This window comes from Erithacus rubecula (assembly GCF_903797595.1).
Source record: "Erithacus rubecula genome assembly, chromosome: 23".
Taxonomy (NCBI): Eukaryota; Metazoa; Chordata; class Aves; order Passeriformes; family Muscicapidae; genus Erithacus; species Erithacus rubecula.
The window spans coordinates 1,070,479-1,086,667 of NC_136675.1; the positions used below are offsets into that span (position 1 = coordinate 1,070,479).

General features: G+C 52.4%; 2 protein-coding genes and 1 long non-coding RNA gene across 4 annotated transcripts; 1 reads left to right on the forward strand and 2 right to left on the reverse strand.

The window, feature by feature from the left end:
- The first annotated feature begins 435 nt into the window (after nt 1–435).
- TAF12 (TATA-box binding protein associated factor 12) lies at nt 436–7,150 on the forward strand. The gene is made up of 6 exons (XM_079325452.1): nt 436–569; nt 3,375–3,626; nt 4,820–4,897; nt 5,641–5,755; nt 5,941–6,029; nt 6,691–7,150. The coding sequence occupies exons 2-6, from the start codon at nt 3,459–3,461 to the stop codon at nt 6,724–6,726; spliced, it is 486 nt and encodes a 161-aa protein (XP_079181578.1). The 5' UTR covers nt 436–569; nt 3,375–3,458; the 3' UTR covers nt 6,727–7,150.
- A 1,131-nt stretch (nt 7,151–8,281) lies between these two features.
- On the reverse strand, nt 8,282–10,019 carry RAB42 (RAB42, member RAS oncogene family). Its single transcript, XM_079325728.1, has 2 exons — nt 9,704–10,019; nt 8,282–8,945 (listed from the first exon to the last, which is right to left on the reverse strand). Exons 1-2 carry the CDS (start codon nt 9,916–9,918, stop codon nt 8,516–8,518), a joined length of 645 nt encoding a protein of 214 aa, XP_079181854.1. The 5' UTR covers nt 9,919–10,019; the 3' UTR covers nt 8,282–8,515.
- A 3,294-nt stretch (nt 10,020–13,313) lies between these two features.
- LOC306811630 lies at nt 13,314–15,580 on the reverse strand. Of its 2 annotated transcripts, none has more exons than XR_013776704.1 (3): nt 15,030–15,580; nt 14,405–14,450; nt 13,314–14,051 (listed from the first exon to the last, which is right to left on the reverse strand). It is a non-coding gene; the product is annotated as an uncharacterized lncRNA (long non-coding RNA). The 2 variants fall into 2 exon arrangements; XR_013776705.1 differs by having other exon boundaries at nt 13,314–13,727; nt 13,906–14,051; nt 14,405–15,580.
- Between the last annotated feature and the right edge of the window lie 609 nt (nt 15,581–16,189).

Here is a 16,189-nt window from a genome sequence, read left to right on the forward strand (position 1 = left end):
ATCTATTGTTGACCAACACCGGGGTGCCGGAACAAGCGGTTACCAGCAGCCCTCACTTACAAAAATTGTGCTTCCGAAATCTCTTGATGTCGATTCCGCGGGAGAGAGGGTAATTCCCCCCTCCCCGTGCCACACATGGCAGAAGCCCTTTTTAAAGCTAGTAGCTTTCCCCACCCACAATGGGAGAGAGCCGGTGTACCAGATAGGTCAGGGCGACAGACACTGCACACACCAGACATGATGTTTGGTGTGTCTATTCTTAATTCTCTATCATCTCCTTTCTCATTCACCACTTCTGCTGGTTTTCCCTCAAAAAGTGCCGTTTTCCGCGCTATTTCGCCGGCAAGGATTATGCAAATAGCATGGGGCATGCCGGGTACGCCTCTTCCCTGAGGCAGCTCGGGGAGGAGGAGCGCCTTCGGCGGGATCGCCATGGTGCGCATGCGCGCGCAGGGGATTCGCTCCCCATTGACGGCGGCGGCGGCCGGAAGCGGAAGCGCTGCCGGGTGTCGGCGGAGGGAGCGCGGCGGTGGCGGCGGGGCTTTGGAGTGCCCGCGGGTCATGGGGAGGTACGGGGGGCTCGAGGGGGCTGCGCGGAGCACCTGGGGATTCCACACCGCCTGTTGTAAATCCGGGAGGGAGCGCAAGAGTGGGCGCCGTGTCGGTTCCGGTGGCGGTCGGTGACCTTCGCTCTGCCCCGCGACTCCCGGCAGGGACGTTCTGCACTGGGAGGGGGATTCGTTCCTATCCTGGCGGTCTCCGTGCGGCTGGTGAGCACTTCAAGCTGGGCATTTTCAGCCTGGAGAAGAGAAGACGCCGGGGTGATTCTTAGAGCCCCTTCCAGTGTCTAAAGAGGGTCCAGGGGGTCTGAAGAGGGACTTTGGATCTGGAAGGACAGGACAAGGAGAATGGCTTGCCACTGCCAGAGGGCAGGAGTGGGTGGGATACTGGGAAGGAATTCCTCTCTGTGAGGGTGGAGGGGCCCTGGCACAGGTTGCCCAGAGCTGTAGCTGCCCCATCCCTAGCAGTGCCCAAGGCACTCCCTGGGTTGACGGGGCTTGGAGCACCCTGGGACAGTGGAAGGTGTCCCCGCCCATGGCAGGGGATGGAATGAGATGAGCTTAAGGTTTCTTTCCACCCAAACCATTCTGAGATTCTATGATTGTATGTGAATATTTGGTGCAAATCACTATTGTTAATGAAAGTGGGAGCCCCCTGAGCACTCCAGGGAATGTGCTGTTTGTCATTAACATGGATTTTAGTTATGGCTCTTAATGCTGTGTTGTTCCAGAGATGAACAAGTTATGGTGCTGATCACAGCACCCAAACCTCCTCCTGCCGTGGAGGGAGCTGCTGATGTGAGGGTCTGGGCTTACCTGCACATCAGCAAGTATCAGTTTGCTCTGTTTCCTGGCAGAAAAAGAGAGTTTGGCCATATTTTTCTTCAGAATCCTGCAGGATGGTTGTCTTCTGTGGCAGCGACTGCGTGATCTTTTCTGACAAAGAAATCTGTGGAACTGTAGTGAGGACAACTTGTGAAACTGTTTCCTCTGATTATCTTACATAGAATGGGTGATACAAAAATTATCTCTTGTTTCTGTAGGAATGGGAATTATGTGGAAGAGGATGATAGCAGAGTAGGTAACAGTAACTGGTGATGTTCTGGAAAGGGTGTGGGCTGTGGCTTCTCCACTCACTGGGCTCATAGCAATTGTTGATGTAATTAAAGATCTAGACACTCAAATAGCTGTAAGTAAATGGGGCTGGCATGTGGGTTTACCCTGTGAATCTGCTCCTCCTCTGAGTTTTGTGTCCAGGGATCTTGGTGGCACGTGAAGGATGCAGTAAGATCTGGAAATAAACCAACAAAACAACTTTGTGCTGCTAAAGTGCTTCTGCCCAAAAATTTTGGGGCTTTGTGTCTGAGGATTTCGGTTCTTCCTTTCCTGCATAGTGGGTAGGAGTTCCTGCTTTGTGGGTTGGTAAAGTGAGGCATGGGGTGAACAGCCTGAGATCAACCTCAGCTCAAACCAAGACTCAAGGTCCCTCTTGATCTTGTGCTGGACTTCTCAGCCAGAAGTGCTGGCTGAGGGGTTTAGGGTGTGAGAGTGATAATTTTCCATTATTAATTCAATTAAAATGGAGCTGGAAACTTGCTGAGGGCACTGTCAGGAACATAAATTCACCTCAAAGAACGCCATGTCTGCAGGTGTATGCGTGTGTATTGGAGTGAAGCACTGAAGCTTCTCAATTCTCCCATGTACTTTCTCATGTGGGTTTTGATATTAATTGATCCAAACTAACCAGGCTTGCTTTGATGACAGGAAATGTCTATTTGTAGATCAGAGAGCAGACACTATGTAGGAATGTCCTGTAAAACTGGTTAAACAAACTCTTCTTTTCTCGTCTGTTCAGCCTCAGCTTTTCAACCATCTCTGGCCCCACCACAAGAGGCTTTGCTATCAAACCATTCCTAAAACTTTATTTCCCTGTGACAGACCTATCGTTGCTGCCCACAGTGGTTGTGGTAGTGGGAAGTGCAGGGTTTGCATGAATTTTCTGTCACAGAGCAGTGAAGACAGAGCAAAACTTCATTGAGCCTGGGGCTTAGAGCAGAAACAGAGGAGGTGCCAGTCGGTATTCACCCCATGATCAACAACCTGAGTAATTTCAGCACCTGGAGGATCTCTGTAACCACACAATTCACTTGTGGTTCACCATTGGGAGCTCCATAAATCCCACTCCATTTCCTGTGGCTGTCAATTGCCCAGTGTGGGAGGAACAAGGGGCAGATTTGGGCATACATGTGTTCCTCCCCCTCTGAGGTGGAGCTGATTGTGCTCCAAAACCCAAAATGAACCAATGTTGTCAGTCCCACATGGAGGGGTCACTGCAGGCCAGACTGTGAGCATGATGTTGCCAAAAATAAGACTCCCACACCTTGTGGAGACCTCAGGGAGACTGAGTCCTGTTTTCTCTCCAGGGCTGTAGGTTATGGGGATGAGGGATTCCATGCTGCTGCAGCAGGAATGAGCATGTCCTGCAGTTAAACCTGTTCTGAGTGGTCTCTTCTTTGTGGAAAATGGGTTCAGGAAAGCTGTGTGGGAGTAGATGTGGGGATGAATGGGTGAGTGGGTCAGTACTGCTGTCACCAGCATGCAGCCACTGTACTGCTGGAAAACTTAATTTTCCATACACCAGGGAAAGTTTTCTGTGCTACTAAGCATCACTTCTCCCTTCCTGCTGTGAGCAGAGATTCCTGATCTATAAACTGCAGGCTCTGTCAGAACACTGCAGTTTTCTCTGGATGAAGACCTGTTCGCCTTTCTGAATTCTGTCTGTTTGCTGACCATATCTTCCCTCTCCCTTTCCAGTTGATTTGATTGGATCCCCACAACCTCAAGAATAAGCAGGACCTAGACAAGCTTTATGATCTAAAAGCTAAAGCCCAGCAGATTATGAACCAGTTTGGTCCATCTACCTTGATCAACCTTTCCAACTTCTCCTCAATCAAGCCGGAACCAGCCAGCACCCCCCCCCAGAGCTCCATGGCCAACAGCACCACTGTGGCAAAAATGCCAGGAACACCCAGTGGAGGAGGGCGACTCAGTCCTGAAAGCAACCAGGTAATTCCATCTCCAACTTTGGGACAGCAGGGATGATGCTTGAGCATCACAAGCATCACAGATTTGCCTGTGGCTTCCTTTGCCTTCTTTAAATCACCAGCAGAAAAATAATGTTTGTTAAAGTATCAGTTACTGAGTGAGCAAAACTTGCTCACAGAGTTCCTCTATCCCAAGCACTTCATGGCTGAATGGGGTTTGGATGCTGTAGGTATAGAGGTTTTTCCAGTCTTAGGAAAGTGTATATTGGGGTGTAATGGGGGAAGTTATTTTTTAAATGGGGTTTAGATGTGAGAAATATGGGGAGAAATGAAGGGTGAGATGAAGGTTGCTCAGAGAAGGTTGCTGTGGATGCCCCATCTCTGAGAGTGTCCAAGGCCAGGTTGGACATGGCTTGGAGCAGCCTGGGACAGTGGAAGGTGTCCCTGCCCTTGGCAGGGGGTGGAATAGGGATGGGCTTTAAGGTTCCTTCCAGCCTAACCTGGCATGGAGTCTTTGATGCGCATAAAACAAACTGCTGCCCAGGGAATGCCCCAGCATTTTTCCCTGATGGCTTTGCTGGCACTCAGAGACTCAGAAAGTGCACTAGACCCCAGCACAAAATAGCCACAGCAGTGAAGGAACGAGGAAGGGCAGGAATTTCCCATCTGTGTCTGCCTGACCCAATCAGACTGACAACTTGCATCTATATCTTTTAAAACGTGGCATCCTGTTGTTCAGACCATTGTGATTTCTGCTCCTGTCATGTCTGACTACCTTGGAATAACCCAGCACTTCCACAATTCTGTTTTCCATGTGAAACACTAAACCTGATAAGTGCTAGAGCCATGGAAATGCTTCCCTCATGCCCTGAGCACAACTTTAGTCACTGATATGCTGATTGCACTTGCTGTCTGCAACACTTGTAGTTTTGCCTTTCCACTCCTTGCCAGCAGCATTTTAGTGCTGAAATATTTATCCTGGCTGCTGCATTCCACTTGCTGGGCAGAGCTACCACTGGTGCTTGAAAATGGCTCCTTCACATCTGATATTTCTTATCTCTGCCATTCCTAAGCTGATAGACTATGTCAAAAGTGCGACTTGCCACTGGGGGCACGGGGGAGGAGGTTGTTGTGGTTGTGGTTGTGTTGTGCTCCATGGGCAGCTTCTTTGCTGGAGTAGGGCAGTAAATCCTTCCTCTCTTCCCACATGCTCAGGTTTTAACCAAGAAGAAATTGCAGGACCTGGTGCGTGAGGTGGATCCAAATGAGCAGCTGGATGAAGATGTGGAAGAAGTAGGTTCCAATGTGTGGAAGGGACTGCAGAAAGAGTTAATTTGGGATTTGTCACAGATCAGTGGCCCTTTGTCCAAGGCAGGAGCATTGATTCATTTAACACTTGTTTTCCCATGCAGCCTTTAGCTATCCCTGTTCTTCTGCATCACAGTCTCAAAAAGGCTTTTAAAACAGCAATTGCAACAAACACCTATGAAATCACTTCTTTGAGTGGAATTTTGAACACCACAATATAAGAAAGACCTAAAGCTATCAGAGGCCACCCAAAGGAGACTCTGAAGATGGGAAAGGATCAGGAGGGATCACAGGAGGAGCGGCTGAGGGCACTTGGTGTGTCCAGCTGCAGCAAAGGAGGTTGAGGGCAGAGCTCAGTGAGGGCTGCAGCTCTTCTCAAGAGGCAGCTCCAATCTCTATTCTCTGTGAGCAGGGATGGGACCCAAGGCTGGAGATTAAGGAAAGATTCTTCCCCCAGAGGGTGATTGGGCACTGATCCAGGCAATACCAGCTTCCCAGGCAGCCAGGCTCAAGAGGTGCTTGGGCAATGCTCTCAGGGACAGGATGGGGATTGCTGTGCTGTCCTGTGCAGGGCCAGAAGTTGGCCTGGATGATCCTTGTGGATCCCTCCCAATTCAGGACATTCTGTAATTCTAAATGCCAGCTTCTGAGGGATTGTTTTCATCTTCCCACATAATTTCAGTTGCCCAGTGCTGACCAGACTGGTTGTTGCCCTTGTTCCTCCCCAGATGCTGCTGCAGATCGCTGATGACTTCATTGAGAGTGTGGTGACAGCCGCCTGTCAGCTAGCGCGGCACCGCAAGTCCAACACCCTGGAAGTGAAAGATGTCCAGTTGCACCTCGGTGAGTGACTTGCATCTGGTTTTTTCCTCTCTACCCCAGCTCTCAGCTCCTCCTGGAATCAGGGCACAGCTGCAGTGCTGTGGTGGAAGTCTGTGAGTAGATAATACATCCCTGCCCCTGTCAAGGCATTGGAACTGGATGAGCTCTAATGTCTCTTCCGACTGAAACCATTCTGTGAATTCCAGAGCGCCAGTGGAACATGTGGATCCCGGGCTTTGGTTCTGAAGAAATCAGGCCCTACAAAAAAGCTTGCACTACAGAAGCTCACAAACAGGTAAGGAGCCTTCACAATATGAGGAATCACATGGAAGGCTGATCAGGGATGGTGGTAATGGCCTCCTGGCACTGTGAATTTGTGACCTCTTCCAAGTGGTTCAGACTGGAAATTACTTCCAGACCTGTTTGTGCAGAGGGCTGAGGTTGCTGTGTTTCCTCAGTTATGTTGCCTTTGCCCAAAGAGAAGCAGCAGCTCTTGGTGCTGATAGGCTTGGGAAGGTTAAAACCATTTAGGAGCTTCACACAGGCACTTCTCAACTGCCCCTGGCAACTCCATCTCAGTGGAAAGGGACTGAAAACACCCTTTATTTTGCTTTAAAAATGCTTTGGGTCATTGCTTTTTAAGCAATAGTCAGAGCCTAGAAGGAGCTACCCTGCAGTTCCTGGGTTTATGGGTGATACTGCAGCTCCCACTGGGCAGAGGGGGAAGCTTGCGATGGGCTTTCATTCCACTGCCCCCAGGTGCCAAGTGGAGCACTCCTCCTCTGGCTTCAGCCTGGGACCCCATTAAGATTCAAACAGACCTGAAAGACCTGTGTGGAAGCAAGTCAGGCAGTGTCCTGGGAGCACCTGGGATGCCTTGTTCCTGCTCTGGGTGGTTGTGCAGTCACCTGCTCCGAGCGGCTCAGCTTCCCATGGTTTTCCCTCTCTTCTTGCAGAGAATGGCACTGATCCGTAAAACTACCAAGAAATAGCCCCTGGGCAGAGCCGGAGACACCAGCAGTGCAGTTTGGGATACCTGCGTCTCCACGAAGCCTCTACCATGTCACCTGTGGGATATTTTTGTAATGCTTTAGAGAAAAGCATCTATTTTTTATTCATGGTGCAGCAATATCTTGACTTGATGAGGAGACCTGCCAAAAACATTCTACACCCTGTTCCTCATTTCTCCTAAGAGTGCAACATATCTCAAAGACTTTTATTTGTGACTTGAAAGTGGTTTATTGTACAAGTGATTATCCAAGGGACAGAGCATTTGATTGTGTGTGGGACAGTTTAGAAGCATCTGTAGAGGTTTTTGTTTCTTCCTTCCTGCCCCTACCTACTCCAGTACTTTGTAATGTCAGTGTTTATATAAATACTTGCGTTTGTTTTACATGAATAAAGAAATTATTCTAAGCTGCTGGCACAGGCTTGTGCTCTTCAAGCAGCATTGCACAGGGATGGCAGGGTCAGGGGTCCCTGCTCTGTGTGTGGTGCTGTTCTTTGGGAGATCTCCTGAGAGTTTACAGGGAACAGAATTGTGGAATATCCTGAGCTGGAAAAGATCCCCAAGGATTATTGAGTCCATCTCCTGGCCTGCCCAGTATACTCCACCAATCCCACCTTATTGTCCAATGCTGTGGCAGCCTTGGAGCCATACCTGTTCCTTAGGGAGCCTGTTCACTGCCTGAGTGAGCCCCCTGGGCGGGGAAGAACTGTTTCCTAATATGCAGCCTGTGCCTCCCTTGACAGAGCTTCAGCTGGTCCCTCTTGTTCCATCCTTGGTCACAGGGAGCAGAGATCAGGGGTGTCCCTTGGGAGGAGCTGCAGACACTGGTGAGTCTCGAGTTTCCTCCAGGGTGAACAAACTGATTACCCTCAGCTGGTCTTCCAGAGGTTTCCACTCCAGACCCTTCTAGACCACACGGACTTGGCTAGTCTCTCACCTGCCAATCAGAGTGGCCAGGTCACTTCCATCCTGACCTCCATACCAGAGTGAGTCCCATCCCAATTGCTGGGATATTTGGACTGTTAGGAGGGGGATATTGTGACAGGGCAGGAAGTCAAGGTCCCTCTGATTCTGTCTGTGCCTGGACACTGAAAAGGCCACATGCCCCTTCCTGTTCCTACTGCTCTGCTCAGACCTCAGGGAAGCTGCGAGGGCTGTTGTGGGGATGAGGGAGTTGACAGCACTGGAAACCCCTGCATGATGGGGAAGTTCCTGCAGCCCTAGGCAGAGCTGGGCTCATCTTCCCTGTCCAGCTCTCTGGAGGCTCCTGGTACCTGCAGGAGAAACCAGGGTGGGTGAAGTGATACCAGGACAATACTGGGCTCATTCCTCATGTCACTGTGGGATAAGAAGCCAATTATATTGGATGAAGATTAAAAGGGAAAGTGGGCATTTCCTCAGAATGGTATGATCTTTTTTTGCTTTGATCTTAACCAGGCATGTACTCAGTCAGAGCAGCAGATATACTATCTGAATTCCATTATAAATTTGTCACTTTTAATTCTATTTGGGAAGACTTACAGAATTTTGGGCTTTATGATTAGGATCTAAGTCAGTACAAGAGAGAATAGGGGAAGGGTGACACTGACCTCTGCAGGCCTGTGAAGTCCCACGTGGGGGCTTCACCCTTCCAGTGCACTTCCTCTTTCCCATTAAAACACAGGCAAGCAGAGGGTGACCAGAGGTATTTAATGCAACCATGTGCCTGGCTGCTCCATATCCACTTCCCCTTCTGAACCCAGCACTTCCCTGCCTTGCCAATGCCCCCAGCTCTAGCACGAGCATCTCTTCTGCTTCTCCTTCTCCAGTGGCTGAGCCTTAGGCAGGACTGGCAGTGGAACACTGCACTTCACCCCATCCCATGCCTCGGTGGCCACCAGCCACCCTGTCTGCAGTGCTTCGTAAATGGCCACTGTCAGCATCTGGAAGGCCTGGACCACATTGGAAGCGTCTTTGGCTGAGGTCTCCACATACTGGACACCCAGGGAGGCCGCCAGCTTCTCCGCCTCCCTCCGGCCCACCTGGCGCTGCCCAGCCATGTCACTCTTGTGCCCCACCAGCAGGAAGAGCATGCGGAAGGGCTGGATGGCGTCGGTCACCTCCCGGTGCCAGCGCCGGATGCTCTCAAAGGACGTGCGGTTGGTCAGGTCGAAGAGCAGCATCCCCCCGGCCGAGTTGCGGTAGTAGGAGCGAGTCACTGACCTGGGGTGCCAAAAGCAGGGGGGTGAGTGGCCCCTGGGGTTCCCTGTGCCACCTCAGGCAGCATGTTCCCTGCCTAAAGAGAGGCCCTGACTAGGACCTGCTCCTGCAAGCAGCACCTTGTGTTCAAAGCACCACGAGGCGAACGAGAATCAGCCTTTGCTGTGTCAATAAGAGCTCCAGGGGCAGTTCTTTCCCTGCTCAGCCACAAGGAGAGCCATCTGTCTCCTGCAGCCACAGCCCCCAAGTGCCCCTGTGTCAGCAGCCATGTCCCCAGGGCTTCACCATCAGTCTGTCACAGTCCTGGAACTCTCCCATTTCTGCAAACCCAGATCTGCCACTCTCCCATCCCCTGCAGCCACAGCTTCCCAGGCTTTCTACTGGAGCTGCCTGGCTGGTGGAGACTGCCCCACAGTGAGGTGTGAGGGTTCCTAGCAGCTGAGCTGAGGTAGATGTTTTGTCCAGCACCCCGTGGGCTCTCCCTGCTGTTTCCCAAATCCTCTGCAGTTGGTGTGGCAGGGGAGTTCTTGGGGAATTGTACCCCTTTTAGAGTATTGTACCCCTTTTAGAGCTGGAGGAAGGCAGTCCCAATGGCTCCTTTCTCTTGGCTTTGGCTTTTGGCATTGTGGTTCCTCACCCAAAAGGACAAGTGGGAACACAGCCACATCAGGGATCTCCCTGGGCTTGGAATCACAGCACTCCACCCCAAATCCAGAGGGGAACATCCATCTCCACCACCCCTCCCCACGCCATGGACCCACCTGAACCTCTCCTGCCCAGCTGTGTCCCAGAACTGCAGCTTCACTCGTAGCCCTGGCTCCAGCTCCACGAATTGGACGTAGAAGTCCACCCCCACCGTCTGGTTGACAGTGTCCAGGAAGACACCCTCAGTGTAGCGCCGCAGCAGAGAGGATTTCCCCACTGTCGAATCCCCCAGCATGATCACTCGGAACTGGTACTGCCACTGTGGCTCCATCAGTGTCTCTGCCGGCCGCCAGGACCTGCCACCCCCGCACCAGGAGCAAGTTCAGGCAAGCAGGGAGCTCCTCCACCCAGGAGGCGTTCCCAGCACCATCGGTGCTCTGTGGCCCCTTTGGAGCCCCTTTGTTCGCTTTATTGAGGCTCCATCCAGCTAGAAGCACTCAGGAGTGCCTGGTCCCATTTTTCCCATGGACAGGATACCCTGAAAAGTGTCCCAGACAAGGGGAGCTGTTGCCCCACCAGCAATGCCCTCCCAAGCAGAAGATCCCCCATGCCATGGGTTGAGTGCTGTGCCTCTCCCTGGGATGCAGTGCTTAGCAGAGCCTTTATTTAGTGTGGAAAAGCCTTAGGTTTATTAAAAACACTCATACAGCAGAGTATTACTTTTTCAGAGCCTCCAAATAAAGGTTTGAAACAAACCCAAGCCCAAGTGGGACAGCAATTCCACAATCACCCAAAGGCTGCAGGCGCCAGGTGGAGACAGAAGCATCTTCACGAGTTGGGGGTCCCACCACATCAGCACTGGCAGCGCTCCCAGGGCACCCTCCCTGCCAGGGTCTAGCGGTGACTCTGGTTGGTGATGAGCCTGATGCCATCACATCCCTGGTGTGGGGCAAGGATCCCCTGGCCCAGCACCTGCTGGATACCCCCAGCCAGTGTTTGGAAAGCCAACTCCACACTGAAGTTGCTGCAGGCTGAGGTCTCTACAAAGGCCATGCCCAGGGTGGTGGCGAGGTGTCTGGCTTCCTCTGCTAACACAGTTTGCTTGGCCACCAGGTCACACTTGTGTTCCACCAGGACAAAGGCAGGTGGCAGGTCCCTTGCAGCCTCAAGGTACCACTCAGCAGCACCCCCGCCACCCACCGGTAAAAGGATCTGGTGATGGAACTGGGCATACCCATCAGGGTTTCAAAGGATACTGGGAAGCTCTCACACTGACAGCCATAAGATGGGTCTTGGGAGATATTTGGGTGACAGATCAGACCTTGGGAGTAGGAAAGGAGACCCATCTTGGCCATTTACACCCCCATTTTCTGTTCAGCATCCCTCTCCTCATACTGGAGGACTCCAAAGGAAACCTGTGGGGTTTTCAGGGACTCTGTGGCACTGTTATCTCCCCAGCTGACCCTGGTACAGTGAGGATGGGGCAGCACTGGACAGAAATAAGGCACCACTAGGACCAACCCTGGGGTCCCCAAAAGGTTCCAAGGGATGGGGAAGGCCTGAGAGCCCAGTTCCAGTCACAGCACTTTGCTCTTCAGCTCTTCATGCCCCGTTTGAGCCTCTCTCACACTCTCAAGGTGGTCTTGGATCCAGCCTGATGCAATCAGGAAAGAAACCACCCTGCCTCAGCCCACCAGCACACTGCAACCAGCACCCAGCCCTGCTCCCTTGGCTGCTCCCCTAAACAGCTCCAGTGCCACTGCAAGCTCAGCACAAGGTGTCACTGGCCCCTAAGATATCACTGTCCCAGTGAGCCATCACTGCCTGTCCCTGCACACCTGGCTGGGAATTTACAAACAGCCCAGGGTAGGAGGGTGAATCAGTGGAGTGCTGGGGTCTGCATACCCACCTCACCTGAATTTTCCTGGCCAGCCATGTCTCAGAGCTGCAGCTTGGCCTTGCCAGTAGGTGGCATCAAGATAGTCCAGCTGTAGAACTCGATGCCAGTGGTGGGGGCCAGGGGTGGCTGCCCCATCAGGACCCCCACCCAGCCTGTCAGTGAAGCAGTGCAGCAGCAAGGACTTGCCCACAGCAGCGTCTCCCAGCACGATGGTGCAGAAGTGATGGTGATGATGCACGATGATGGAAGTGTCCCTCAGGGTTGGGATCCTGGGGGGAATCTCTCACTGTCTCCATGGCTGAGCTGCTCAGATCTTTGACCCCCCGTGTTCCTGCTGTGTTAGCAGCAGCAGGACAGGTTTCCACCCTTGTCCCCACCCCACCTGGGAACAGGGAGGGCTCTGGCCCCACAGTCACCTGGGCAGACAAACTCTCCCAGGGAGGGAGCAGCTGCCAGCTCCGTCCTCATCCTGCTTGGCAACACTAAGGAAAGTAAGAGAGCCAAGTCATCTTCCCAGGTATACATACAAGAAAAGGTTTGGAGCTGCTGCATAGCTCTTTTAACCACTTAGGAAAATCACCAATGCCTTTCTAATTCCCATTTTTAAAACTGTATTTTTCCATCTGCCTGCTTCCCAATCACCAAACTCCAAAACACAAACTGTAGCAACAGCCCAACATTTCAAACTTTAGCAGCAACAGTTCCAGCTCTAATCACTTCCTTGTAACATTCTGGCATTCATTTAGTCTTCCTTTGCTGGCACCAGGATGTTGTTTAGTGTTACCACAGGCCAAGCTGTCTCCCCTGCCTGGCTTTGGTGACAACAGGGACAGCAAGCTGTGAGCACACAGATTCACCAGTGTCCCCCAGAAGCCAAGAGACTAGGAGAGCTGGGAGACACTCCACAGGGAAGTGGTTCTCAAGATCTGCAGGTAGGAGACCAGAAGGGGTCAGAGGCACCGGATAAATATTCCAGGACAAAGTACTCTTGGCAGGCAGGTTACCTCAGCTTCAGGGATGTCACTGCAGCTGAACAAATCCAGGGCCGGAAGTGAGAGTGGCTCTGACACAGAGGCTGTGGCATGACCTTTTCTCCATGGTGAGAAAACAGGCAACCAGAATTACCAAGGCTCCAGCTGAGTGTTGGAACACCCCAAGATTGCAGGAGCTGCTCTAGCATCTCCATTAAGGCCCAGGTGTGTTTGTGTTTCTGCATTCCAGAGACCCCTGCTGAGTACTGCAGCAAGCACAGGAACTTGTCACTGAGCACTGGTGAGCTCCACTTGGAGGAGACTCTCAGGCATCCTGGCTCAGAGCCAGCACAGCCTCACCTTACCCCAAAGCAACTCAAACTCAGGAGACACCACAAGGATTTAAAGTAATTGCATTTATTCAAACTTGTATCACACACACAGAATATTCCAAGTTGGAAGGGACACACAGGGATCATTGAGTCCAGCTCTTAAGTGAATGGCCCATACAGGGATCAAATCCACCACCCACCTTGGCATTACTAGTTCCCTGCTCTAACCAAGTATTTGATATCCAGAGCCCTCCTGAGAAAACTCCATGGAACAGACTATTCTTCCATGTGGAACATGTGAATGGGAACTTGTGCAACAGCTGGGGCCAAAACAATTCAATCTCCTTCCACTGCAGGTAAGTGGAGCCCAGACAAGGCTGATCCCACTTGGTGGAGCTCATTGCTCAGGAAGGAGCCAGGATCTGCAGAGCCCCCACTTCTGGAGGAGAAGGCTGGAAAAGAAACAGTCTGGCACTGTAGCATGAAGTCACTCAGGGATGGCTCACCCTCTATTAGACCTGAAAAAGGATAAAAAAAACCCAGTTGAGCAATGAGCAGTCAGGCTCAGCACTGTGTCCAATTCCATGCACATCCCAGAACTCCCGGATGTTCCCACCCCGCCCTGTGGTTTTGGGTAGCTCATGCCTGGCCTCAGCCCCATATCCGCAGGACTCATCCAGCAGTCTCCAGACTCGGGAATCATCATGGACCAGGCTGGACTGCCACTCATCTCATCCACATCCCTACACCACACATCACAACTCTGGCCAATTAAAAGCCTCTGAAACAAGATTGATCATTCCCACCTTGAAGTCCAGGTGAAAAACTGGCCACTTCCAGCACAGGCACAGTCAGCTTGAACTATCCCCCTGTGCTCCAGACCTCGTTCCAGATCATGCAATCCCAGAATGGTTTGGGTTAGAAAGAGTCTTAAAAGCTCACCCCATTCCACACCCTGCCATGGGCAGGGACTCCCTCCACCAGACCAGGATACCCTAAGCCTGATCCAGCCTGGCCATGGACACTTGAGGGATGGGGCAGTCACAGCTCCTCTGGGCAACCACGGCCTCCTCACCCTCACAGCCAAGAATTTCCTCCCACTATCCAGTTTAAACTTACTGCCCATCCCAACACCAGGAGTTCCCCAGAGGACACTCACAGGCTCCATACTGCAGCTTCCCCACAACATAGATCCCATGGGAAAAGCTGAAGCCCTTGGGACAGGGCTCACAGGTCCTCATCTTTTTCCACAGAGCAACTGCTGAAAAAAAATAGAGCCAGAGTTTAGTACCTGAAGCCGATGGGTCACTGTAAATCCATGGGTCAAATACACCCAACAAATCCCAGCCCTCAAACCCTCATGACACCCCTGCCCCCGTCCCCAGTGTTTATCCCTTCTCCTGACCAGGAGTTTCCTTCCCAACCCAGGGAGGCCAGTGCAGCCTGTCTTCCTAGTGGCCCCTCTCAGCACAGGACAAACCTGCAGAGAGCCCAAGACCAGCATGAATTTTACTCTTCCTCCTTTTTCGACCACAAGATCGGTATTCAGATCTGATGGGAAAGGGATTTGGAGGGATGGGCTGTGGAGATCCAACAAGGGTATTGCCTTCTCACCTGGGTTTATCCATCAGATGGGTGAGCTCTGGAACACCCAGGGCCCCTGGAAGACATCACAACATACACCTAATACCAGCAGTGGGCTGCAGACTCTTGTGGACACACCTTTGACTCATTCCACCCTGAACCACGTGAAAGAACAGCTCAATTCCTACAAATGTATTGGAGAGGTGAGTGACAGTCATGGGCAGAAGAGGCCCAGCAATCAAAGACCTTCCCATTGCTCTGGCATGTTGTTGGAGACCTGCAGCTACTGTCTGGAGCCACAGCTCTTGGATAAACATGCAGGTAAACATGGAGTTTAACCAGTAACATCTGTGACTGAGTGATCGACTGATTCTGGATCAGGCTTGATTCCCAGTGCTGCCTCTAGCAAGCCCCAGGAACAGGAACTGCCCTTATCTCACCCATACATGATCTGGATGGAGCAAGAACTAAGGGAGCTTGCAGGGCCCCAAGGACAAGCCCTATGAAGGATGGACAGCCTTGGAACAGCACATGCTGGCACGACCCGACAGCAGAGGGGCAGGAAACAGAGCTGGTTCCTTCTCTGGCACAGGGAGGCCATAAAACCAACCAAATTCTCAGCCCAATGAAGGATTCTAGGACCTGTGTCACTCACCTGCCATCCCATGCCTCGGGACCACCTTCTATGCCAGTATACTGCTGGGGAAGAAGAGAGTTTTGAGCTTTAAGTAAATTACAAGAGAAGTAAGTTAAAACAGTACTACAGAAATACGGGATACACCCCTCCTTTCCCCGGTGCATCAATCTGGGCGCCAGGGGCAGGGATTTGTGGCAGCCGCCTGCTTCTAGTACCAGTAACCCCGCTAGCCCAGAGTGGGCCGTGTACTTTCCCGAAATGTTGCCGGACAGTTACGAAAGCTCCAACTGAGCGGCGACCGTCGAGGAAAATCCCTTTGCTCTCGGCTCCTTTTTGACTGCATCTACCACAGCACCGACAGATGCAGCTTCGATAGGGCCGGGCGGGTCCGCGGGGCTCTTCCGCCCGCGGCCGCCTGTCCCGGGACAGGGAATCAGTTCAGCTTCGGGATCTCTCACTCACCCGGGGCCGGGCCCGACCTGAGGAGGAGGGCGGGGGCAAGGCCGCGCTGACACGGGACGCCGATGCGGCGGGAGAGCCCAGCGACGAAGGATGGTGGTGGATGGCGGCGGATGGTGGTGGATGGCGGCGGATGGTGATGGATGGTGGTGGATGGCGGCGGATGGTGGTGGATGGCCCCCGATGCTCCCGCACACGGCCTCTGACTGGCCGCCATAGTCGGAAAGAGGATGAGATGGCGCCGCCGTCATATTTTATAGCGCGGCAGCGCGGGCTCCGATTGGCTGCTGGTGCAGGGCTCTCCCGCAGAGGCTTCTGGGAGTTGTAGGTCGCGCTGCCTACAGCCCCGCCATCGTTCCTGCCCGCCCCCGTTCAAGCCTCGCCCTCCATCCCATCCCGAAGGATAACCGAGCCCCTGAACAACCTGCACTAGTGACAGCTGTTCCTGCCCATGGCAGCGGGTGGAATGAGATGAGCTTTCAGCCCCCTCCCAACCCAAATTATTTCATGATCGCATGATTCACAACCCCTACTAGCACTGGGAGCAGCTATACATCCCCATCCTATCCAAGTGACTATCCAGTTCGGGTGGGACAAGTACAATTTCTCTGTCTTCCTGCATGCAAGGTCCACACCAGGGGTTGTGCTTCGAAAAGCTGAAGGCAGCAGCTTGCATTTCCCCTACTCCTTCCTCCTTTTTGTAATGTGGGCAACACTCC